The sequence below is a fragment of the Aotus nancymaae genome, unplaced genomic scaffold, assembly GCF_030222135.1.
Source record: "Aotus nancymaae isolate 86718 unplaced genomic scaffold, 86718_ANA_hifiasm-v0.15.2.pri h1tg000003l, whole genome shotgun sequence".
Taxonomy (NCBI): Eukaryota; Metazoa; Chordata; class Mammalia; order Primates; family Aotidae; genus Aotus; species Aotus nancymaae.
In genome coordinates, this window is record NW_026988414.1 from 53,100,762 (window position 1) to 53,128,255 (window position 27,494).

General features: G+C 37.5%; 1 protein-coding gene across 1 annotated transcript in view; it reads right to left on the reverse strand.

Moving 5' to 3' along the window:
- The window catches only part of ADAMTSL1 (ADAMTS like 1), a 433,007-nt gene that overhangs the window by 226,788 nt on the left and 178,725 nt on the right, over nucleotides 1–27,494 (reverse strand). Inside the window, exons 10-13 of the mRNA XM_021675321.2 lie at nucleotides 19,433–19,483; nucleotides 14,913–15,117; nucleotides 13,468–13,615; nucleotides 10,648–10,732 (exon numbers count right to left, since the gene is read on the reverse strand). Coding sequence (XP_021530996.2) covers nucleotides 10,648–10,732; nucleotides 13,468–13,615; nucleotides 14,913–15,117; nucleotides 19,433–19,483 — 489 coding nt within the window. The remainder of the gene's footprint in view (nucleotides 1–10,647; nucleotides 10,733–13,467; nucleotides 13,616–14,912; nucleotides 15,118–19,432; nucleotides 19,484–27,494) is intronic.

Below are 27,494 nucleotides of genomic sequence, written 5' to 3' on the forward strand. Positions count from 1 at the left end.
CTGCAGAAATTTGCATAAGTAAAAAGGATCCAAATCTTGATAGTCAACACAATGGGGAAAATGCCTTGAAGGCATTTTAGAGACCTTTACAGCAGCCCTTCCCAAGTGCTAACAGCCAAGACAATGGGGAAAATGCCTCAAAGGCATTTCAGAGCTGTGGCAGCCCCTCCCATCACAGACCTGGAGGCCTAGAAGGGAAGAATGGTTTTATGGGCCAGGCCCAGGGCTCCACTGCCCTGCATAACCTTGGGACACTGCTCCTTGAGTCCCAGCTGCTCCAGCTCCAGACATGGCTAAAAGCACTCCAGATACATTTCAGGCATGGCTCCAGAAGGTGCAAGCCATGAGCCTTGGCAGCTTCCACATAGTGTTAAGCCTGTGGGTGCATAGAAGGCAGGAGTCGAGGCTTGGGAGCCTCTGCCTAGATTTCAGAGGATGTATGGGAGTGCTTAGAAGTCAAGGTAGAAGTCTGTTGCAGGGGCAGAGACCTCATGGAGAACCTCTACTAGAGCAGTAAGGAGGGGAAATATGGAGTTGGAGGCTCCACACAGAGTCTTGACTGGGGCACTGCCTAGTGGAGCTGTGAGAAGAGGGCCACTGTCCTCCAGACCCCAGAATGGTAGATCCACTGACAGCTTGCACCATGAACTTAGAAAAGCTGCAGGCACTCAGCTTCACAGGGGTGATGGCCAAGGCCTTTGGAACCCACCCCTTGTATCAGCGTGGCCTGGATGTGAGACATGGTGTCAAAGGAGATTATTTTGGAGCTTTAAGATTTAATGACTGCCCTGCTGGGTTTCTGACTTGCATGGGGCCTGTAGCCCCTTTGTTTTGGCTGATTTCCCTTTTGGAATGGGTATATTTACCCAATGCCTGTACCCCATTGTATCTTGGAAATAACTAACTTGTTTTTGATTTTATAGGCTCACAGGAAGAAAGGACTTGCCTTGTCTCAGATAAGACTTAGGACTGTGGACTTTTGAGTTCATGCTGAAATGTGTTAAGACCTGGGAGACTGTTGAGAAGGGATGATTATATTTTGCAATATGAGAAGGGCATGAGATTTGGGAGGGGCCAGGGACAGGATGATATGGTTTAGATTTGTGTCCTTGCCCAAATCTTCTGTCAAATTGTAATTCCCAATGTTGGAGGAAGGGCCTGGGAGAGGTGATTACATCATGGGGACAGATTTACCCCTTGCTGTTCTCATGATGGCAAGTGAGTTCTCATGAGATCTGGTTGTTTAAAATTGCATAGCACTTCCTCCTTTGTCCTCTTCCTCCTTGTCCAGCCATGTACAATGTGCCTGCTTCCCCTTCTTCTTCTGCCATGATTGTAAGTTTCCTGAGACATTCCCAGCTATACTTTCTGCATAGCCTTTGGAACTGTGAGTCAATGAAAACTCTTTACTTATAAATTACCAAGTCTCAGACAATGTGAGAATAGACTAATGCACTGACCCCCAGACCTAATGGGTCCTCTGTTAACCTCTTTGAGCATCTTTCCATTTTCTTAGAACAGTTACCAGTCTTTGATAATCACATTGCAAATCTTTATGTAATAATTGGCCTCCTCACTAGATCAAATCTCTATTTGAAGGTAGAACTTCATATAATAGGAGCTCAATAGTTTTTCAAATAAATAAATGGATTGATAAACAAAAGGATAAGAGTTAATGTTATGATTGACTTGGTACTGTGGCTTATTCTTAGGCCCAAAGACTGAAACGACGCTAGATAAAGAGGCAACAGCCAAAAGAGTCTAAGAAACTAAGTCACACTTTTCTGTTCTAGGCATTGGCATGAGGAAAGACAAACTTTTTCCTGCTGTAGGCTATAGAGCCCATAAGAAACTCCTACAGCAGGAAAAGGTTAGAGTTACTATACCCAAACTGAGCAGCTATAGTGGGCTTATTCATTTATATTTCTTACAGCTGTACTTGGCAGTATGTAGTGGCCTAATTTCATCTTGATGGGTTGTTAGGTAGTTGTGTAGCTTGAGGTAAGCTGAAATTCTGTGTCTATCACACTTCAGTGAAATATCAATAAAATGTCATTTTGTACAGTAAAAAAATTAAGGGGCAGCTTTGAGACAGAGGCTGACTTCAATAATTTTTACAGGTCTCTGGTCAAACACTGCCTTATCATACCACCAGCTACTCAACACTGAAGTTCTGGAGCATTTTGGAATGGTTCCTAGGTTACAGAATCCCAAGGGAGAGCTTTTGGATTTTTTATCTACTTTTTAAGACTCAACATGTACAAAATTTTGGGAAAAAAGGAAGAAAGACCACTCACTACATGTAGCAGATACAAATAAAGTCAAATTATTCTTTTCACAAATGAAAAGTGAGGATATGACACTTGTTTCAGATCGTCTTTCTTTCTCTTTGCTTTTCTGACCTAAGTGAACAGAATGTGATTTGAAAATTTGCTTTTCCTTTAAAATAGTCTGCTTAAAAGGCCACATCCCAGGGGCTCAGATACTATCATAGCTTACAATGCTATCAGTGCATTTGTAGTTCTGAGCTTAATATTGGAATGTAGTTTAAATGCTTATTATTTTCCCTGACTTTGATAAAGATTTAAAATATTGGAAACTCAATACTTTTCATGTACCATTTCTTCTTTACATGGAATGAAATTAGTTTATCTTATAATTTTGTGAGGTTTCTTTCCCTTAATTCAACAAGTTTGGCAAAGCTTTCCAATGAAAAGTTCAGTTCATTAAAACTGACCTTAATGGACTTAACATATATTGGTGGTGACAGGGTGCATACTTTATTTTGGCACACAAGGATCCCATTAATTTGTCTTTGTCACTCTCTAGGGCTCTGCTAAGCAACAGTTCGGATTTAGCTTTCTGAAAGTAGCTACAGAATGAGCAACTGTGGTGACAGAGGGAGAGGCTGATAAATTTAGAACTTCTTGGTTTGCAATCAAGGCTTTTCTAATGACTACGTAAAAATGGGTCTGTCTGCTCTCTTGAGTTTATTATTGATTCTGCTGTCTCTGTGCATGGAGATCAAGTATATTTATTAACTCAGAGTGGAGAGAGGTGCTTTATCACCGAGGCAACTTCTGAACTTTTCTTACTCATCCTCATAAATCTCTTTTTATTTAAATAAAGATTTGTCCCTTAGAATAAACTCTGGGCTAAATTAAAAGTATGGTGCTTATAAGTGAGTCTTGAAAGACCCGCAGAAGTGTAGATGAGGAGAGGCAGTAAGGTGGTGTGAGCTGGGAACCCACTAGCTGAGTTTTGAGTTAAATATTGTTGTTTTCTCTCAAATGCCATGAGATACAAGATGTATGAGACAGATACGACGGCTACCTCAATTTCTCCATTTGTAATGAGTAGTTATTAGACATCTTAACTCCCTTAAAGATTCTCTAGAAAGATGAATGATGCTAGAAAAGGCCTAATCATAACCACATTTTAATATATGTAGGACTTCCTGCATACACAGACTAACTTAAACCTCAAAAGAACCCTACGAGGTAGAGACTATTATCATCCTCACTTCACAGGTGATAAATAGAGGCATATGGGCTTAAATGACTTTCCCAAGGTAAGATTCACACACAAGCTCTCCGTCTCTGGGGTTCACACTTTTAGCCACTGTGCAGAGCTGTCCTGCATGGAGGTATGATAGAAAATTAACTTGTTTTTACTCTGATTCCAGCAGGATTCTATATTTGTCAGGGCATACAAATACAAAGACTCACCCCTCACCAACCCACACAGTTGGCAGCTTAACGCATCTGAGAAAAGAATCAATTTTAGGAAATTATCTGTGGTTTCTATAGCCTGTTTTTAACATATAGGTAGGAATAACTAAGGTACATACAATGGTATAAAATATCGATCATTTGCTATGTAAAAAGATCATATATCCTTCCCCAAATACTAGTTTTGGAATCAAAGCCAGATTCAAATCAGTTTTATCATAATCTGTCAAACCTTGGTTCACATCAACATTCCCCTCAAACCCTTTGAATGCATATATTATATTCTTTTATCATTTATTTCTTATATTTGTGCATTACCATATAGTAGCCTATGTGATATTTTATCTTAGAGGTAGATGCAATTCTAACATATGCTAGTAGAGAATTTGGGAATTCAATAAATAAGTCTCCTGAACGCCTTTTTAAATCAGTAACACTCTCATGCTATGATACCCAAAATTGCATTTCTTAAAGACAGCTAGCTCATTTGTTCAGTCTGTGGATAGACAACCAGTACTCAACACTTCGGTCACAATCCTATTGCTCTTGTGATAAGAATGCCCTAAAGGTTTCTTGAGGGCAAAGACTATGGTTAATTTTGCAATACCTGCACACAGCATGGCATGGGGCAGGCAATTTATAGGTGAGTTTAGCTTCTGTCATTTGGAGTTGTGAATAATTTACCAAGTCTGGTGGCTCTCTAAAGTAATCTAGAAAATGGAATTAGCCCAAGAATTTATATTAAGCACTTTGCTGCTGCAGAGAATAGGGAGGAGGCCAGAAAGTAAGGTGTAAGAAGTGAGAAAGGTGAAGACTATTGTAGGGTAAGGGTTGAGGCTGCCTAGTGTGAGGCTTTAGCTCTACCATATGCCAGTTTTCAAAATTAAGTGCTTTTTTATCTTATAATTCTAATGCTCAACTCTTTCCTGCTTGAACATTCTTTTTGTTGATGGAATACTCTGCAAACAGTGTTTACATTTCTCCATCTTAGATTTCTTAAGAATCATGAATCATCTCACCTGTTTCTATATATAAACAAGATAATCCTCGTTACTCTTCTGTGGCCTAAGATTCATGAAAAGAATATAATTCAGGTACCTTATATTTAGAATATAAATAGTAACACTATATGGACCCATTGCTGATGTTTGGTTCACTACATTTTGGGGAGGGATATAAAAATACATGTCACACAATTAATATTTCTAGATGCTAAAAAAATATGATTCACATTCTTAACCACTGAGTTAAGTCATCTACATTCTTAGACTACTTATTGGGTATAAATATGGACTAATTAAAACATATGCTTAAATATCATTTATTTAAATACTATTTTCAACAAGGTAAACAAGGCATTTAATGACTACAGAATCACCATGGTGACTCTTATTGGCATTTCTTCATGTATCTAATTCCTGTGGGTTCTGTTCACATAGATGCATGACAGGAATTTCCCTTTGCTTCTTACAGAATCAACCCCATTGCTAAGCTGATGGCATCTGGCATCCAGATATTACTGCTGCCTTCCACCTACTTATTTCTTCCTCTTCTTCTTCTTTTTTGTAATGGTTCACACTAAGGTTATTTACGGAAATACATTTAAGCCCTGGATGTTATGCTGAAGCACAAAAATGGTCTCCTAACCATGCAAAGCCATTGACTGAAAATCTAATAAGATAACTCAAGATCTTTTAAAATGCAAGATCAAGGCACAAGAACTACCCAATCCTACCATTGAAAAGATGGCATCATTAAGGCTCTCCACCTGGTAAATCCCAACTATTTAACAAGGGAATGTCTGGACAAAATGGATATGTTGGCGACAGTGCGTTCAAAGCAACTGGCATATCCCATTGCTTCCTCTGAGCCATTGAAGAACTACTGGCAACTCAAATATATCTGGAAGAACCTGGCTTCTCTAAGTGCCCAACTGGTCCTCACTTTCTGTATCTGACATGCCTTGTTTTAGAGATCAGGAAGAGCACCTAAAGCATCCAGACTACACTTTTTCTTTTTTCTTTTTTTTAAAACATGACTCCCTTAGCAAATTATACCTTCTAGGGCATTAGGTGGCCTATTAGTAGCCTGAAAGAGCTAAGGAAATGAACAATTTCCTTCCTGTTCCAAGTGAGAGCAGGTTTTTTAAGGTAAGCTGAATGACTTCCTATGCATTCAGCTTAGAATGCATAAGGAATTTAAACAAAATTTCTTTAAATGTCCTAGGGATCATCATTGTATCATTTCTCCTCAAGGAATTAAGCTGTCAGAAGGGCCACACCATGTACTTGCCAAGGTGATACATGTCAGGTAATAGTGATGTTTATGTATACATCTCAACAAAGACTAAAACTAAGGTATAAAAATAAGAGATGGAAAGCCAGTCAGTAATTCTTTTAGCTTCCACCTGATTAACAAATATAATCGTACTACCACTTTGTAGATCCAATTTCTCACCATATAAAGGTACACTTTTGAGAGTTTCTAAAAAGACCTAGAAAGTTATTCCTATATATTTTTCCATGGAAGTAAACAGATGGGCTCAATCTGGCATTTAAATGATGTATCCTAACTCTGTCAACACTCTCAACAGCTGGCAGCAATTTGAAACAACATAGTTTGAAACTTAACAGAAGATAATTTTATCGGTATTTTTCCCGTCCCCCTTTTCTAGTGCTAGCACGGCACTGCTATTACCCTCAGAAAAATGCAACTCTCCCAGAGTCTTAGTAATTGTAGAAGTCTACCTCTAATGGTCAGAGGCATTTGAACCAGAGCAACTCCGTCTCAAATAGGCATTGGGTAAAATGAGGCTGAGACTTGCTGGGCTGCATTCCCAGGAGATTAGGCATTTTTGGTCATAGTCATATACATGATCCATGTGGTAGAAAGGTAGGAATATTTTTTTCTCAAAGAAAAAAACCATATATATATGTATATATATAGATAGATATACATATATACACATATATATTACACATATACACACATATATATATTACACACACACACACAATGTTTTTTTTTTTTTTCTTTGAGATGCTCTGTTGCCCAGGCTGGAGTTCAGTGGCGTGATCTCAGCTCACTGCAACCTCCACCACCCAGGCTCAAGCAACCCTCCAGCCTCAGCCTCCTAAGTAGCTGTGAATATAGGTGCACACCACCATGCCTGGCTAAGTGTTTTTATTTTTAGTAGAGATGAGATCTTGCTATGTTGCCCAGGCTGGTCTTAAATTCCTCATGTTGTACATATCCAGAAAATATATTTGGCTGGGCATGGTGGCTCAAGCCTGTAACCCAGCACTTTCGGAGGCCGAGGCAGGTGGATCAACTGAGGTCAGAAGTTCAAGACCAGCCTGGCCAACATGGTAAAACCTCGTCGCTACTGAAAATATGAAAATTAGCTGGGCATGGTGGTGGGCGCCTGTAATCCCAGCTACTCAGGAGGCTGAGGCATGAGAATTGCTTGATCCTGGGAGGCAGAGATTGCAGTGAGCCGAGAGCATGTCATTGCACTCCAGCCTGGGTGACAAGAGTGAAACTCTGTTTAAGAAAAAAAAAAAAAAAGAAAGAAAATATATTCACCACAATACTCCTACCTTTCTACCACATGAATTAAATGTGTCTTAACAACCCAATCTGTTGTTGAGGGAAGTATTTTTGAGTTAAAGATTCAGCTTTACATGATGAGTCTATCTATATATTACCACCATGTGAGCCAATCTCCATATTTATTTCAGTGGTTCTGTGAGACTAATATCTGCATTTGTATCTTCTGCATGGTGTTTAGTGCAACCACAATGCTGGTTGTTGGCATATTCTCCTGGTCTATAAAGTTTTAGTTATTCCTTGGCAATTCAGTTTTTAGTCTTGTATCATTGTTTTCTTCTAAACATCTTAAAGTGGTTGCTTCTCAACATGTTTGGCCTGAGTGCTAACCAATCTTTTCCCTACATTTTGGGTTTACTAGAAGTTTCTAACATTGAACAAGGATATCTTTATATGCTGAAGACTTTAATCTGGTGATTTTCCTGTATTTATTTTGTAATGAGATAGGCTGGTGATAATATATTCACTTTCCATATGGGGAAATAAATGATACTTGCTGCTTAACTACAGACCTCTCCAGTGTTAGCTGGAGCCCAAACAAGAGATAATAGTTCAGGACCACTGTTCCTGCCTCACTGTAGCAGTTCAGAAGTGACAGCCACAGCTTCTAAACATTGCTGTTTAATTTAAGCAATGTGAGGAGTCTCTTCGGTAGGGGGAAGGAATGACTTGCTGACAGTTGATCATTTTTTCATTATGCTTTGGAGAGTAATTATAGGTTGTTACATACATTTAGAAACCGGTCTATGCGGTTTAAGAAAAGATGGGATTAAGACCATGCAACACTATGTTTTTTAAATTCAAAATCAATATAGATAAAAAAAATAATGTGACATTTAGGACCTTTCTTAGGGTGCAGTACACTAAACATGCAAAGTGTATTAAAATGTGGAAACCATATACCTTTCATTACATTATTCTACAGCCTTCATTTATTTCATTTTGGTATAAAAGTAATTACTGTTCTGAGCATAATGTATACATTTCCTCTACCCTGCACCAGCACCCCAATTACAATCTACTCCAATTCAGATGAATTATGCCAAGATAGCAATTTCATTACCCTAAGAATAAAATTTAATAGTTTAATATATGGCTCTACTTTCAATGGCTAAAACTATGTTTAACTCCTTTAGGAATTTTATTAAGATTAAAGTTAAACATAATGCATCTTAATCAGACCTTTAGTATAAAACATTCATTATAAAATATGGTTGACGATGGTCTATGTAATGCTTCTGAGGAAGCATTAAACTCCACTGATAGCTTTCATTTGAAAGGCATCTAATAATAGGAAGATGTTTTTCAATGTAAGATGTTTCTATTTATTTTCAATTTTGTATTATTATTTCAGAATAATATTCCAGAATTATTAGCCAGAATGCAATATTGTACATAGGATTACGCTTCAGTCCAAATGACAAAATGCAGTGTACAAGGGGAAAAGAGTTTATTTAGGTAAAACAGTACATACCTGGCTTCAAATAGATTTAAACCAACAGGATATAAAAGGAGTCACCAGCTCTAATTCTATAGTATCTTTCTCTGTCTTAAATAGGACTTTACTGGATTAAGAAGTTATTAATGCTCCTCTAAAAAAAGCTGCTTAGTTACTCCTCAGCAACAAGAAGGCCTGTCAAATCAGGTACTGGCAGAGGAGAAGCAAAAAGTTGTAAGCCTTCATATATTCGTTTAAAGGTTACATTGTGATCTTTAATCACTCCCTTTTCTCCAAAGTTCCGCAGTGGTTAGTTGCTTTTCCTCAAAGAAGTCGAAATGGTTGCTGTAGTAACTTTACAGTTCAGAAATAATTTATGTTTTGCTTAATTGTCCTTTTAAGTAAAAATATATGTTTTCTGGGCCAGGCGCGGTAGCTCACATCTGTAATCCCAGCACTTTGGGAGGTTGAGGCAGGTGGATTGCTTGAGTTCAGGAGACATAGAGAAACTCCATCTCTACAAAAAAATGAAAAACTTAGCCGGGTGTAGTGGCCTGCGCCTGTAGTTCCAGCTACTCGGTAGGCTGAGGTGGGAGAATTCACTGAGCCTGGCAGGCCAAAGCTGCAGCGAGCGATGACTGCACCACTGCACCCCTGCCTGGGCGACAGGGTGAGACCCTGTCTCAAAAAATAAAAGAGAAAAAAAAGTCTTTTCTAATGTCTGCATCTTTTTTTGTGTGTGAAATCAAATGATACAATATCATTTCTTTACAAATGACCTTTGGCTATTGTACAAATCTGTCTTTTGGATTTCTTGCCCACTCAGAGCACAATCGTGTTCTGCCAAACCACATCAGATTTTGGTTCAAACGGAATGAATCTGAGAAAATTCTAAATCGCATGTGAATAGATTGCAATGTCAATTTAGATCTCCAGTAAAATTTGGAAACCATTGTATATTCTACGTGTTCTACTATGAACTCCTGGAGGGTGGGTGACATATCTTAAGTGCCAGTGAATGGCACAGAGCCTAGAACTTACATTAAATGAATTAATCTAGAAAATTTTCAACCTGAGAAATTTCTTGGGTCATAGATAAAATTTTTCTTTTTTCTTTTTTCTTTCTTTTTCTTTTTTTTTTTTTTTTTTGCATTTCCTCATTTGTAAAAGTGATATAGCAGCTCTGCCTATCAATGTTTTCTAACGAAATCAATACATATACTTATCAGTCAATCGATCAACCCATTAATCTACTTTTGTCCCTCCTCTTTGTTTCCTCTTCCGAAGCATCTGGCAAATCTGGGCCTCGTGGTTTTATAGATTTCATGGCCTGGATAAAATTGAGACTTGGGAAATGATCAAGTAGGGCAAAGACCTAGGTCCACCCCTAACACGGATCCCAGGAAGAAAGGGAAAAGAAAAGTTAATGAACTTCTTTTGCCCTCAGGTATACTTTACTTACTCTTTAATTTTGTGAGTGACTATACTGCAAAGCTGGGAGAGTGTGAAAAGCGGCTCAGGCTTTTCCATCAAATCTATGTTACATCATCAGCCGTAGCCCGGGCCTTCTCACCTTTGGCCCCTTGCCAAGAGAAGAAAGGCGGTCAGATTTTGGAGAAGAGGGTAAGCAATACACCTTCATTTTCTTACTCTAGGCAAAACAGAAGTATTTACAATGCAACCATCAGTTGTGACAAACATTTTTGGAAACTCATCGATCCCTAATTCAAGAGCCAAAAAGCCTCCTTTTACCTTTGGTGAGATGATTACACTTAGTTCAGAACCCATGAAAGCCACAACTAGTGAGACATTGCCTTCTTTAAACAAATCAGTTTCAAATGTAGAACAACTTGTGCTTTGAAAACTTACGAGGGCTCCTCTGACACAGCAGCTCCTTCTTCTAGCTCTTGAGCTTGTTTGAACCATGGCAACTTGGCTTCAACCGGAAGTTTCTCTGAGAATTCAGAATTCATGCACATATAAGAGAAGAGGTTAGAACCAATCTGGGATTTTAGGAAAATTCCTTATTCTCCTCACCAAGAAGTAACCATATTGACCAACACGAATAATAAGTTTTTAGGTAAATTGCTGCCTCTGATGGTGGTTATATCAAGAAAAATAAAATCAAATTTAAAAATGTTTAATAATACTAGTTTGTGTACAAGCTTCCTCTTTATTATGATGAAGAGCAAAGGGAAGTCCAATGACTACAAAAGTTGTAAGTCTAGGAGCAGTAGCTCAATATGCATATAAAGAATCATCCAAGTATCTTTTCACTATTTAGCAGCATTTACCTTGGAAAACAAAGTACGATCAACTATATCGTGATACTTTCATAAATTCTAACTTTGTTTTTTGCCTTTTAGCTAGGTGTGATCTATGTCACATTGACAAAAACAAACTCTGTCACTCTGAAATTCACAAAACATTGCTTTAGATATCTGACTCATTCAAGACTACTCCAAGGCTCGCTGACAATTGGAACATGTGCAAGTGAGGGTTCATAACCCATGATTTGACTTATTTCACCTATTTGTCTAGCTTTGGCCAAACAATTCAGAACAAGCTTTCTAGTTACTTCCTGGGAAAAAAAGTTGTGGAGAAAAATGAAGAGGGAGGTTATAACTGCTCCTACAGAAGTAACTGCCAAGATTCCCATTCTAGCATATTTATTAGGTTCATTTATGGGCATATTTGCCTTTATAGTATGAGCCAATGATGCTCTATCACCATTTTATAACATATAATTGCAAAGATGAAAGAAATATGTCTATATATATGTAACATAGAATTATATGGTATTTTAATAATGTATAGAGAGCCAGGCTCACTCCTTAGTTGTGAAAATCCAGATTTTATTCTTGATAGTTAACCGCAAACTGCTTTTCTTTCTCTGAAGTGGCTTGAAGATAAAGCTAATAAATAATTGACGATTTTAAGTTAGGGCCATCACTTCTTATTCTCTGTGTGCAGCAACTGTTTATAGTCAAAAAACAAAGCAAGTAAGAAATGTAAAACCGCCAAAGCCAAAAGGATTTGCTAACATTTGAAAACAGCAGCACAGTACCTATACATACATCATGTTACAACTACTCCATCTACCCCAGGAAATGACTCAGTCGGCCGGGTGCAGTGGCTCACACCTCTAATTCTAGCACTTCGGGAGGCCGAGGTGGGTGGACTGCCTGAGCTCAGGAGTTTGAGACCAGCCCGGGCAACACAGTGAAACCCTGTCTCTACTTAAAAAAGTACAAAAAATTAGCCAGGTATGGCGGCGTGTGCCTGTAGTCCCAGCTACTCAGGAGGCTGAGGCAGGAGAATTGCTAGAACCCGGGAAGCGGAGGTTGCAGTGAGCCAAGATGGCGCCACTGCACTCCAGCCTGGGTGACAAAGAGAGCCTTCGTCTAAAAAAAGAAAAAAAAAAAAGACTCAGTAAATGAAGCTGTCTCTGATGGCGTAAGTTAGCTCTCTGTCTTTCAGTAAGGAAGCATTCAGTTTGGCTCTAACAGTAGGCTTGTAATACTTTGTTGTTTTGAACTAAATCCTGTCAGATTCACTTGTGACAATCTCCTCCTCTAGTTGAGAATGCTAATGACAGGAGTTAAAAGTAACTTACTATATTTGGAAATTACTATATTCCAGGCAGCAGGTTAACAACCCTGTTTATATTATCTCATTTAACCTTCACATGTTCTCTGATTTAGATACTATAATTAATCCCACTTTACAGAGGAAGAAACCAAGGCTTCGAGAAAAGTACATTTATTAAAATTAATCGGGATTTCTGTTTTTCTTGGTTTCCTTTTATATCATTAATTTAGATTTTATGATGCCATTCAGTTGCTATTAAGGCCACCTACAGTATAACAAAGAGCTACACTGTGACTAATTTTCAGGGAAATTTGATGGCTTAAAGAAATAAAGAAATGGGAGCCATATTTCATATTAAAAATTAAAGGAGGTTTATAATAAAGAGTTCTTTACTTCTGAATGGTTTGTGACTTTAGATTTTTCTATTCCATCGACACAGACAAGTAACAATACTTGTACAGAATTCAAATTCGTATTCTTCCTAATCTGAGATACCCCGTGTAATTATAAGAAGTCAGGCTTACTAACTACTTAGATCTACACTTTCCTAAAATTTCTTTTTTATAAATCATTGCAAAATCTATTAAATTCTGATATATTTTAAATTCAGTTCTGGAATTCAGTCTCAGAGTAATGTTTTAATTTTCAATATAAAAAGCGATAGTTTTCTGTTTCATCAATTTAAAGTATGTGACTTCCCAGTGTATTTCAGTCTTAGCAAAAGGGACATTCTTGGGTTCACTTCCTTGTTTTTCAAAGGAAGAAATGTGGATAGTAAATCAAACATATATTTCTAGAATATCTGGTCTCCCTTTAAGCAGTTACATCTGTATTCTTCAGCAATAGTCCTCAAACAACTTTATGACTTGGAAGATAATTACATAAATAGATTTCTACATGTAGTGCTTAATACAATTTTGCAGTCAAAATCATTTGAAAGATTCTTTAAAAGAATCAAGCTCCTTTAGTAGAGTTTAAGTTATGAAGAATTCTTACTAAGAATCCTTGGGATACTTAAAAATATTCCAAGGACTTTAAAACAGCACCTGATGACACACAACAATGAACAGACTGGTAATAGAGCACCTGTCAAGTTACCTTTAGGTTTATAGCAGGGAGTGGGGATGATGCATTCCTCTTTTATGTGGGGCTTTGTTTTTGGGCTACAGCCTCCTGTGTGCATCCCTCGATGGTCAATGCAGAGCACCACACGGTATCTGAGGCCATGGCCACATGTCACCGTGCACTGGAAAGAGATTGCAAGAGAGAGGAGACTCGTAGGCAAAGCCTTGTTTACTTTTCTTCACTTCCCACCTGCAACTTTTAATCTAAGTTTTCTTTTTTTGTTTTTGTTTTTTTCCACTTGAGGACTCCTGATAAATTTATACCACTTCTTACCAGTCATGGGATCTTTGTTCTATTTGGCTATTTGAGGTGAAGCTTGCTGAAAAATTAAATCACTTTCAATTCCACAGCTTTGGATTAATCGGTCAGTACTCTTTAAGTACCCACTCAGTGCAAAGTCTCAAACCAAGCACCCAAAAGAAGAAAGGAGAAAAGAGACTGTAGAGTGTGCTTAATTTTGATTACCAACACTGCATTTTATTTAGCTACTTTGCTAATGACTGCTACTTCCAAAAATATGGGAAATGCCCCTACATGGATATTAAAATATTTAAACTGTGATTACAGCTAAATTACATTGCAGCATTGTCAACTAGTTGACTACATTGAAAGGCAAAAATAACATTTCAAAGAACAGATTCAATGACCAGATGCCGGATGTAGATTGCACCTCTCATGGTTCCCCATGTCTGGTAGCATGTCTAGATGTAGAAAATGTCACAGCTCTAATCTGCTGCCACAAAGCCACAGGGCTCAGTGAAGAGGCTTTTGTCATTTCTGAGGCTGAGGGCACGATGGTTTATTTGATCTTTCTATTTCCTTTGCCATTGTCTTTTCCACATTAGCAGTCAGGAAACCCTGAATGACATTTTATGTTTAATTAAAACAGGTTTCCTAACATCTATAATTTTTTTTGTTTTAATTATCTTACTTCATTCCAATTTTAATTTTTGTGCTACTCTCATTTCATCTTCTCCCCTCCTCCAATGACTAATATATACAATTTTAATATTAATCCACTTAGACTCTTTTGGATACAAAGCATAATACATAAAAAATGAAATCAAACTCCTGCTCTACTGAGCTCTATCATCAAACAGCTTTCACAGACTTAGGATCAGTCATTCAGCCTCAATTACCCTTGAAAGGCTGTTGCTTCCCCTTGCCATTTGAGGGAACATTATCTGGGGAACAATAGAGGCTCCTTGAAGAAACTTGAAGAAAGACATTTTAAAAAAACATCATTTACTTTTGGTCATGCTGGATTTGGGGCATTTCTACTCCAGGAGCTAAGCTGGTAGGCTTCTAGACACCTCAAGAAGAGTGTGGAGCTGCACAGGGTACCCGGAGGGGCCATGAGGATGAGAGGGAAGAGTGGACTTACTCTCCTAATGAACAAAGAAAGAAGGCACAGTTACCGGAGACCACTCCTGTGCCAGCCATTTAGGGCAGTCAAAAATGTTGCAGGGCTGCGCGATGGGCATCTTAGGGGTGTACATGCATTTCCACTCTTCCACTGAAGTGACATGCCCCTGGATGTCCTCCTCCACACAGGAAACTGCCCGGCTCTGGATGCCCCCCCCACACGAGGAGGAGCACGCGGTCCATGGGGTGGCCTCCCACCTACAGAAGCAAGGTGAGTCATCAGGGCAGACAGGCACATTGCTAAGCCTCCTCAGTGACCAGTCGACCAACCCATTCCCCGTGCCTATTGGTATAATCAGGTTCTGAGAGGCTAAGGTCCAGAGAACCAAAAGCCATCTATTGCCTGAAATCTGAAGAGCGAGAGAGAAGGATTCAATGTTGGCAAAAGGGCTCTGCAAACCGTGATGCTCTACACAAATGTAAGCCATTACAGTTTTGAGAGCCGTCCACAAAGATGTCTGTGCTGTCTGCAACCTACTCAGAAGATGTAGGATATAGTTCTGTCCTTCTCCCATAGTTTCAAGATATGTATATATATAATTTATTTTCATTAAACCATTAAGTATCCATCTCAAGACTAAAGTTGTATACTCAGTTAACACTAATAGTTTGCACCTGCTGATACTTATTATTTTCAATGTAATACTTATGTTTTTTTTTTAAAGAACATATTATGAGGAGAAGCTCACAAAAGATAAAGGTAAACAAAAGACTCTCTCCTTTGCTTCTGCAATCATCAGTTTTGGGGCTACGTAGATTCAGCACAATTCTGATGTTCAAACTGTACTATCATTAAGCAGAGGAGCCAAAATGTTTATCTATGTATTCCCTAAATGTTGCGGGATACTAGTAGTTAGAGTTCTTCCAGTAAAGAACTCTGGGAACTGTGAAGAGGTTTGGTTTTGGTTGGAAAGCTAATGGCATCTGAATCTAGACATACAGTTAAGTAAGGTAGAAAATAAATATATTGTCAATAACATTTAAGAGACTTCCATTGATTTTTTTTTCAGAGCTTTACACAGCTCTGAAGCATTAGGTCCCAGATGCAGAGAGACATCTTTGCCATATTCTTTTCTCTCCTCCTGTAGATTTAGAGAATATAGAATTTCTAAAAACAGAAACATGGGGACTGAGTGAGTTGAGCTTGTCTTTTTTGCATATATTCTGCTTATTGATGAGGATTGCTAAGGAGATTTAAGATTTCTCTTAGAATTATGAGAGATATAATTTTAATGAGAGAAACAAAATGTCACCGAGTTGATCCATTTGAATAGTTAAAAATTTTAAATATTGCACAGGCACACCATTGAGACATTAATTATTCTGTAAGCAGGTTTCTGTGTACATTGTGAGCTTGATTTCTCTTCTGCATGAGCCTGAATCATGTGTTTTTTTCTAGTTACAAAGGGTTTTCCTTCACATTTTCTCTGCACTGTTCAAGTTTAGGCAACAACTGTTATCTCCACTGCCAAAAGCCAAGATGTGCTGCCAAATATAATATTTTCCTATGTGTATTTCCCCAGGAGACATATAAGAAAATGTCATTATGGGGAAACTGAGGCCCTCTGTTTGGCCCTTGGGAGACTTTCTGATCTCTTTCAAGAGAATAAAGTAGCTCTGTAGAGAGTTTCTCTTCCCAATGGGTAAGACCAATTCTCCTTTGTCTCCACGTAAATCTCTGGAGGGCTTCCTTCTGGAGGTGAATAACAGGCCTGATTGAGATTAAAGTTGGGTTGAATACGTAAGTATGTATTCACATTAGATTTGATCTGACAGTGAAGTAGGAATATGTTTTTAAATGTACATTTAATCACTTAGAATATTAAGATGCCATAAAAGAGCACACTTTCTAATTGGTACTCTAAAATTCCTAAGCTTGACCCTATTAAAGGGAGAGTGATTAATTTCTGTCTCAGCACTTGGACCTAACCATAGTATAATTTCACAAATAGCAATAAGCATCTTTTTCAATGTCAGTGATCATAGAAAGACAAATGAGGCTAAAATTATTCCAAAAATTTATACTATGGTTCCAGCATACAGCTACAGTTATATGTGTAGAAAATTATGTGAATCCTTACATAAGAATAGTGGAATCTTGAAGCAAAACATGTCTGTGTGTTTTAAAGAAAGCATAACAAAAGCTGAGAGAGAGCATATCAGGAGATCTGAAGATGGTAATCAGGTAAGTGCTTGGAATAAAAAAAAGACATATCCAAGAGTCTTATCCTGGAGAACACTGAAGAAATTTATGTTTCATTTAAACTCTTGGCTTTTAATTTTTTTAAACACACAGTGTGTTTAAGATATTCTCAAATTAAGCAGGATGCAGCAGAGTGGCATATATTAATTATAAATCAAGATAATTATTCAGACTACATTCTCATATTACATCTGGATATGTGTTACAGTCAAAGACTGAAAGCAGGAAAGAACAAGCTAAAAACATATTCATTGTGTTTTATATCTGTACTTGTATTCTTAACCCCATTTAAATAATTTAAATTGCCTTGATCAGTGGGTAGCTGCCATTTGAGAACAATTTTTGAGCCTCCATTCTTCTTAGGAATGAAAACATAGTTGTAGAAATAGCTTCCATTTACTAAGACTCTGTCAATAAAGCTGAATATAAAACTTTAGAACTAGTTCAGTATCAGACATACAAGGGGGTAAAAAATAAAGTTCATCGTTCTTTCCCATTGTGATATATGGATATGCCAAGAGTGTACACAAGGACATAGCACAAACACCCAGGAGGATCCTTTTAATACTCCATTAGAATTTGGACATTTGGGGAAAATCCCAATCTATAAGAAATAAATTTTAACTTAATATAGGTATTAGTTATGCCAGAGAAAGATAAACAAGAGAGATCACAGATAAAACAGCAATCGAGGAATTGCCATTACAGGAAAAACATAAACTTGATGTTGCTTACTCCTGATGTCCAACTTTACCTTTATCTTGAAATAATGAAATGTATGGCTTTCATACAAAGAGATACATATGTTCTACGAACATTTATTTTACAGATACAGAAATTGAAACCAAATGAACTCTTGGTTCAGTTAAATTAACCTTTTGGTATTTTCATTAAAATTTTTTCAAGGACAAGAGTTCTGGATTCAACCAGAAAAAATAATATATCAGGAACATTCTAAAGCCATTTATTGTCTTTATCAATATAGTCATAGGAAAGTCGGAGGGAGCTGACTAATGACATAGCCATATAGTGAAAGAATTTAAAATAACAGGAAAAGCAACATGTATATCTAGTATAAGTCAAATTTGTTTCCTATATGTGATCGTTAGGTGAAAGCCAGTCACCAGACATATTTAAGTAGATGCTGGATGACAACTTTCATTTGTATATATGTATTATATAAACATTGATAGGTGTGTATATAAATGTGTGAGTATGCATTGAATAGATGAATGAATATTTGTATAAATACATATGTTAACATTTCTGTGGTCTATTGTTGTCATTGTTGGGGAAGGAATGGGAGAATGAAGCATCAATGGGGAGCTGCACTAGATGACTTTGAGGGACCTCCATCTGGATTATAATTCATTAGGTATTTGGAGATTTTTCCATTAAACCTTTACAGTTCAAAATAAAATTATTTTCTGGGTTTGGTTTAGTTTGAATGGAGCAGGCTACTGTAGATTACTCCAAACAATTATGATCAGATTTAAACCTTTGGTTCTAAATAGCAGCTGATTCCCGCAAGGGCCAAATAAGCCAAGAAAATAGAGCATAGGTCTACTTTAATCCCAGTTCTAATTTCTGCTTTCTGTGGAGCTGTTTCCAATGTGGCAGGCAATACACTCAGTAGCTAGTACATTTTTCAGCTTCTCCAGTTTTCATATCAATATATTATAAAGAGAACAATTTCTTTTAAAAGTTCCTGACTTACTTTCATTATTTTTTCTAGTTTTTTAAAGTACTGTACTTTAAAAAAGCAACGCAGCACATTGGATTTTGTTTAGGAAAAAACACCCCCAAAATGTTCTGAATAATAATATAAAAAATTGCCTTTTGTGCTTAATTACAATTTCTTTGAAATAGAAAGTGGACAATTAAAGCCCATATGCAGAATAACATTACATCTGGAAGTCCATGTTAGTGATAGTGCAATAATACTTTAGGCAGTGTTTGTTTAACAGTTAGCAACAGTGCTTTAATGACTAGGGTCCTATTGAGAGGAAAAATAGAAAAGGACAAAGGGAGAGAAAGGAAGACATAACATAAACCTGTGCACTGTATCTAATCACAGTGAATTACCATGTTCACTCCAGTGTAATATGATCCTACCTTAAAATAGTTTTTGAACGATAAGCTTACAGTCTGAACTGCCTAGTATTACTCAAAAGCTGAATTCACAATGAATTGTAAAATATACCATCTACCATCTTAAAAACACAGAATTTCTCTATATATCTCTAAATATAGATAAGCAGCAGAAGACTAATTTGCTAATTCTAACATCAGGATGATTGATTTACGTACCGAGGAAGGGGATGGTAGAGGTCATAAGGCATGATCTGCTTGTATCCGTCACTGTTAGGAACAATAATGCCAACCCTCTGAGTAGAAGGTACACACAATAAAATAAACACTAAATGATTACATTATACAGATTTTTAATACAAATGCAAAATAACATTAATAAACTGTATCTGAAAAACAACACTAAAACAGTTTGATGTCTTTATGCCAGCATATGCTTTAGGATGGGGTGAGTTCTTTGAAAGGGCACCATTTACTATAATTAGTTCTCTGATCCAAGCAGGAAATACCACTGCAAAGGGTGGTGGCAAGAAAACTTGGCACCTCATCATTAACTATGACACAATAAGCTTGTAAATGTTCTTTAATCCCCAAATTATACATCCTGTGAGGTCATCATTATTATCATCATTATTCGTGTTACTTCCAGATGCTCACCAAGCAGTTACAGTAACTGTCTCACTTCTGATGAAAGAGAGAGCTATTCAAGCAGGAGAATATGTACCTCGGAATTGGCAATACTATGTGACTGCATTAGCAAACAAGTTTCTTCTCTTGGAAGATGTAGGAAATTCACTAATACCTGGAAAGTAGCCACTTGGGTATTTTATAAGGGGAGTGGGAAACTACTTAACATAGTAGGCAACCATTAGCAAAGGCAAATTTCCTACCAAAATAAAGGTAGGCAGTTAAAATGAGATATTATGAAAAGTGTTTTTTTTTTTTTTTGGTCTATAAAATATTATGCAGTGTTAACTGCTATTGCAGTGATGGTTGTGATTGTCATGGCTTGTTAGTACCTCTAGGGCCCTTGGAAACCTGTGAGGTTTAGAGACAGAGTGGATGCTCAGGGTCCACAAGACATATCACAGGCTGTGTGGAGGTTTCTGGAGGCCTTTAGGATGCCAATAAACTACTCTAACCTACTTCACTGATTTCAACTAAAGTCTCCAATTGGTAAGACTGGTGGGTCTCTGCAGAGGCCTAGTCTTCTGGTTTGTAGAGGACTAATGATTCATGGGTTTTGGATAAGACCACTAATGCAACAGCACCTTCATCAAGAGTGGAAGATGGAGATGCACAGACGCAGAGCATGGGAGTGCCTAAGTGGAAGATGCTTACGCTGCAACTTTGATAAATGATAGAATGCCCCTCTTTGGGGTATTGAAGGGACTCATGTATTCTATCTGTGCCTCTGGGATAGATGGATGTGTATATATTTATACATCTATATAATATCTATATATTCAACATAAGTATGTTTATTTTTATATTTAAATAAATGAAGACTTCCATTTTCACCCATTCCTCTGATACAGGATGATATAGTAGGTTTATAAAATACGGCTAGCAAACCCCTGTGTTTGGGTGGAAAGAGTGAGCTATGAGTGTGGATCACAAAGATTAAAATCGCACTGGCTGGAGATGATGAAAAGTAAGGAGACAGAGAGGGATAAGGGGCCTGCATAGTTTCTGAAGAAATTACTGAAAGGTAGGGGAATACATGAGAGAAGTCAAATCTTGTTTTTTGAAAAATGGGAAACAAAGCGATTAAGATGGCTATCTATTCCCAGGAGGGAAAGTCACTGGAGTACTAACTGATTTATTTTACATGACTAAATTTTCTGTATTTATTTGTGAAGTTTTTTATGCACATTTGTGTGACAAAATTTTCATGATGTGTGTGCGTGTGTGTTTGTGTGTCTGTATGTGTGTATTAACCTTCAGTAACAATGTATAAGAAATGGGATGCTGCCTTTTGGCAATGCTCACAATCCCACTGTTCTTTACACAAGGATGAAATGAACAGCCCTTAAACTTTTGTTTTTTTTTTTTTTAATTAAATGTTCTATTCTTTTCTCCTTTCTTCTGACAGATAAGAAATCAGGTGAAAGCTTAATTCTTCCTCTTGTTAGAATCATTCTAACATCTAGTAAGAAACATTCTTACATCTAGTAATAAAGGGACTTTTTTTCTAAAAGGACTATATTTTAAAGAATGCCAATCATCTTCCACAGTCCTTCTAGGAAGTTTGTACATACACTGTTATCTAATAGTAGTCGATTAAGGAATACATCAAATTGACTTTGAAGTTCTATTTTACCTACTCTGGTATCTTTATTCATGCTACATCAATTTCTAAATGTAGAAACGCCTACCATTGCCTTCTCGCCTGAAAAAATTTATGGCTGTAATTTGTCTTCTTCAATATTAGAATAAACTGTTGCAGATCTGTCAACTGATTTATCGGCTGATGATATTTAAAATGGAGACAGTAACATTAAGGAGACAAGCTGAAGTGAAGGAGAATAAAAGGGAGAGTGTACAGAATTCAAGATGTTGAACTTTGCTTTGGACTGATTTAGAAATTATGTTTTTGTTTGAACAAGGAGCTTGAAACCTGGATTCAGCAAAACTATAGCTATATTTGTCTTTCTATGACATGGGTCATGGTGAAGACTCATAAAATGACTCTATAGCACCTGTGAAAACAGAAAGATATCAAAACAATGGTGCTCTGTCCAGTCCTGCTAATGCATATTCGTGTGCATGGGCTCAGCTCACTCCCGGGTTCATGCCATGGCCCTAGCCTTTCACTACACCGTCATGGCGGGAAGCAAGCTTGCCTAAAGTTAACTTCCTATTGCTTATCTATTGCTTACTTTTTTTCTTAGGCAAAATGTGCATCATAAATAATGATGAAAAAGGCTGTAATTTAGGGACTTTAAGAAGTTCTCCCCATGTTTAGGTCTTGATATGCGTATGTGTGCATGTATGCATGCATTCAGACGTGCATCTGAATAGGTGGGGACTGGTGAAGGAGGCTAAAATTATTAAAAAAAAATAATCACAAAGGGAAAAGACAGAAGAAACAGTTGGCTTGGGAGTAAAACTCCTTCTGCACTGTCTTCACTATACTGACCACCACGCATGCACTTCTTGCATTGTTTCTTTTATACTGGGCAGTAGTATATGACAGTAAATAACATGACTCCATCTAATATCCCCATCATCAGGGGTTGTGGTGGTAAGAAGATGAGCATGAGAAAGTGATCATTCTGGAGTAATGTGGTATAAGAAGAAAAGGCATCCCATCTCTTCCTCTCAAAATACACACCTTACTGAATTGTCCAATGACCATTCATAAGAATGACTCAGTGTTATGACAAGCTCATATAATGAAACATTATGCAGCACAGGAACATAATGCTTTTTAATCATTTTTAAAGACATGGAAAAATGTTCAAATGTAATATCAACTAATAATTGAATATGAAATAGAATGTATGATGTGATCTATAATACTAAGAAAATATATAGATGGTATATATATCTATGCATTTTCATAACATGTTTATTTATGTGACACATGGAATATATACATTTGTATACATGCACATATATGTACATACACATATATAAAAACTCACAGCATTTAGTTACTTGTTTGGATTATGAGTACTTTTTGCTTTCTTTTTAAATGTTTTTCTGTTTTCTAAGCTTTCTATAATATATTACCCTTTACAATCACAGCAATTAGAATATTCAAGTATGACAAAATTCAAATATAAGAAAGCATAAGACAGAAACTTTGGAACTATGATGTGAGTAGATGAAATGAGGCCATCACCTCAAATTCTATGTGTCACTTCAAGATCATTAAGTCTATGCAGAAGTAATCTAAGATGCTATTTTAGAACGGTGTCCCCAGTGTTGAAGAAAAACAAGCCAAAATCGGGCTCACACTGCTCAGTCGTAGAATGTAACTATTGTGATACATCTCTCTCTATGAGAAAAATCCTAAAGTAGTTAACTCCATGGGCACCTAATTTACTGGGGTGCTGTTCTTTTTATAATGAAAACGGGCTATAAGGGGATCCTTTTGTGGTTTCAAGGGTTTCTCTCAGCTAATCTCTCATGACCTCTTGCCTCTTCTCTGGAACTACAAATCTTCATTTCTGATTTCCTGATAACTGGATGTGCTCTAGGCTTTTCAAGCTCAGCGCATCCCAGGCAACTCACTATTTGGTTGTGCTGCTTCTCTTGTGGTCATGACTACCATTCAGGCACAGCCACTCTCCTACCCACTGTACATTGCAGCTATCTTCAGCACTCAGTTCTTCCAGTTGTCATCTCAACACCAGCAATGCTTGCCAAGTAGATCTCCTCATAACACAAGTTTGGGCATTTTCACACCAGTTTCCTAACAGATCAATCCAGCCTACTCATTGCTGCCAAAGCACCTGATATTCCACTTTACCATTTAGAAGACTTATGTGGTTCCATAATGCCCAGTGAAATTTTTTAGTCAAATGCTACTTCTCCTAAATTCTTGCCTATTTTCTCTCTTAACATCTAGCCAGAAATTCTCTCTCTTTCTTCTCAACACCCCTAATACTAACTCCTCTCCTCACTTTTAACTGTGTACTGTTGATGCTCTGTATCCATGGGTCCTGCATCTGCGGATTCAACGATAGCGTGAGAATATTTGAAGAAAAAAATGGATGGTTGCATCTGTACTGAATATGTACAGACGTTTCCCTCATGATTATTCCCTAAACATTATAGTATAACAATTATTTACATATCACAAACCTTTTATAAGGTATACATAATCCAGAGATGATTTAAAGTACAATGAAGGTGTATATAGGTCCCTCGGTGTATATATTACTTTATATAAGGAAAGGACTTGAGCATCTGTGGCTTTTGATATATATGGAGGCGGGGATGGGGTGGGTCCTGGAATCCCCCATGGATACTAAGGCCAACTGTACTAACTTCTAACAATTGCACAAGTTTTTCTTTAGTTTATCACCATGAGGCAGAACCTGTATTGGTTCTTTACTGCATCTCTTAGGACAGTGCTCTGCACATAGGTGATCAGTCAATAATCACTGAGTGAAATTATGTTATCAGTGTGCAGATGCAAAGGCAAGGAATGCAACTCCATCCAAAATTAAAACATAAAAGCAAAAACAAGGTTAAAAGCTAGTTAGGAAAGGAGGGAAAAAACTCCCAAACTGCCACTGTTGTGCACATGTTCAGTCCCATGCCTTGCCTTTTGCTGGCCCTGCCATCTTTGAGAGAGAGAAGTCTGATGTAGAGACTGGCCTGGCAGTGTAGGAAGGCTGTACAGGCAAGCAGGGGTGATTGGCTGATGGAAGCAGAGAAAGGACAGATTAGTGACAACTGTGCTTCTATCCTGCTTGGCTTACCTCTGTATCTTTTCATTGGCTATCTCCCAGAAATAACTCTGAAAGCTTTCAAAAAGAGCTTCTCTTCTCTTTTTCTCATGTATCTTTCAGATACCATGCTGCTTTGAACAACTCAACCTGCCCTGGACAGTGTTGGGGCCCAGTTGATTCATTTTTGTCTCTGCCATGGCTCCAAGCACAGAACCTTTTACAAAATAGGTGACTAGATTTTGAAAAAATAAATGAAATTGTGTGTCGTAGAAAGGTCTCTGGTATAGAAAATGGTGGTCTACTCTGGACAACCTCAGGGTAATGGAAACTAGCCTATTTCTAAGCAACAGTTTAGAAGAGGGCAGGAGAGAAGTAATAAAAGCTGGAAGAGATACAAGCACTTTGTTCTTTCATGAGTAACAAAGCATGGAGGATCTGGCCATAATGAAGAAAAGGATCACCTGAGAGACTGGGAGTTGGAAGGACAGTACTCCTCTCTGCTATCTTCTTTCTATGTAACTTTGAGTACCTTACATCAAGTTTGGCCATCTGCAAAATCTTAGTCCTGGATGAGATCAGAAGTTTTAAGGTGAAGTAAGAGTAGGTGCCTGGAAATCCATGCCACTGGACTCTATCTTAACCACCCCTTCCTGGCGGCTGCTGAGGGCAGAGCTCAGAGCTTAGTGGGCCACAGCTTGAAAACCACTGAACTAAGATAATTCTCTCAAAATTTCTCCTCCTGTAACAATTTATGATTTCTTAAAACACAGAGAATCTCTCTAACATTTACAGAGGCAAGTTGGGATCCAGCAAATCAGAAAATACTCTGTAATTAGGTCCCATTTTTAAAAAAACCACAAACTAAGCAGCAACATTCATTTATCTGGGCTTCCACTGGAACCAGATGAAAAGGAGTCTGCTTTATGCAGATCTGAAAACAGTTTTTTTGGACATAAATTCATTTTCTGTAATAAACTAAATACTAAAGAGTTTTAATATTTTGGGTCAAATCATCGAACACTTCCTCACATCTACATTTCTGGGGTTAAACATTCTTGATATTAGTGTATGTAATTTCTAAACTGCTTTTAATAAGTGAGACTAATATTTCCTTGGTCTTTGTTTACTTCTTTCTATACTGACTGATTAAGCCATTGGTTGATTTGAGTAAACATCAGTATTTACACTTAGACTTACATGAAAGAGGCTTGCCTAACCTGAGTATGTGGTCAATTCAAACACCCAGACTTGGCAGTGGTATGGTTAGCGGTTTTGTGCTGCCCTTGCTGTTCTACGTTGGGCTGGAACCAGGTCTCATAGGTTGGTGAAGGCATCGTGCAGAACAAGGATGACTGTGGGATTTGATGGCATGAAGGCTGCACCAGGGATCAGGTTGCCTGCCTTCATGTAGCTTAGGAGATGCTGTGGTACTGGAAGAACTTAGATCCACACCCCAGCTTGCTTTTGCCAAGTGGCCGTAACACAACCTCTTTGAGCTTCAATTTTTTTCATCTGTAAAATATAGGTGACAACACCTGGCCTGCTAACCTAGGGATTGTAAAACTAAATAAGATAATGGATGTGAAGGCAGCTTATAAACTTCAAACAGAAGTGACATTGGGTGAGTTGTTTTACCAGTCTGTGTCTCAGTTTAATCATGATAGCTGATGTTTGGTGAGGGCTTGGCACCTTACTAAGGGCTTTACATCTGTTATCTCATGAATTCTCACAGTTACTCTCCGACAGGAATATTTATTTTACAGATGGCAAAACTCAGGCCTAGATAAGAAGTTACTTAGCTAGTAAAGTCTTGTGGCCACAAACAGACCGACTGAAGTTAAAAATCAGGATGGTAACAATACCTACTCTATTAATTCACAGGCCAATTAAAAGAATTACACAAATAATTACACTTTTAAAAACTTTAAAATGTACTACAAGAAGTGATATTATTATTAGGGATGATCTGGCTTTGTAGAAAATTGAATTTCCAAGATAACTGAGTTATAGTTGATTATGCGATTGTCTGATGATGTGTGGTGTATGTATAAGCATGGGAAAGATATGATCATCCATTCTAAGAAGCACCCTAACTTTGCTTCATTTATCTCATTATGAATAATGCATGAATGTGGAAATGAGATTTTACAGGTATTTTTTTCTTATTGTTTACTCATCAGCTGCACAAAATAGTATACTTAAATAAGGTTGATCAAAAGGTAAGAAGTTACTTTTCTAAATCATTTACTTACTGGAGTAAAACTAAAAGACCTTCGTAATTAAGAAAACATTTCATTATACTGTGATTGCTAAATAAGTTAACCATTTTCTTATCCTTACACTCAGCTTTTTTTTGGAGACATACCTGGCATAAATCCCATGTACATTAAATGACAATGTCTCATAGCTGGTAAAGTAGAGGCTATCAGACACTTGTTAACTGAGACTTCAGGAGTCGCCAATTATCTTAATTTCTTGTGATCATTATATGTAAAAAATCTGATAAATGTGATTTACTCTCAAGATCATATTTTCCTAGGACTTATAGCTCCTGTTGCTAAAACAACAGAGAACTATCTTTTTTTTTTTTTTTTTTGAGACAGAGTCTCGCTCTGTCACCAGGCGCCAGGCTGGAGTGCAGTGGTGCAATCTCGGCTCACTGCAACCTCCGCCTCCCGGGTTCAAGCAATTCTCCTGCCTCAGCCTCCTGAGTAGCTGGGACTACAGACACACGCAATGGCCCATATAAAATTCTAGAGTTCCCTCTTTTCCTTTCATGGGTGAGAAAGCTGACTTCTGGAGAGCTTAGGAGTTTGAGCTAACAGCAACATCATCAAAACCATGATCTTAGTCATTATAGCTGCTGCAGCTAA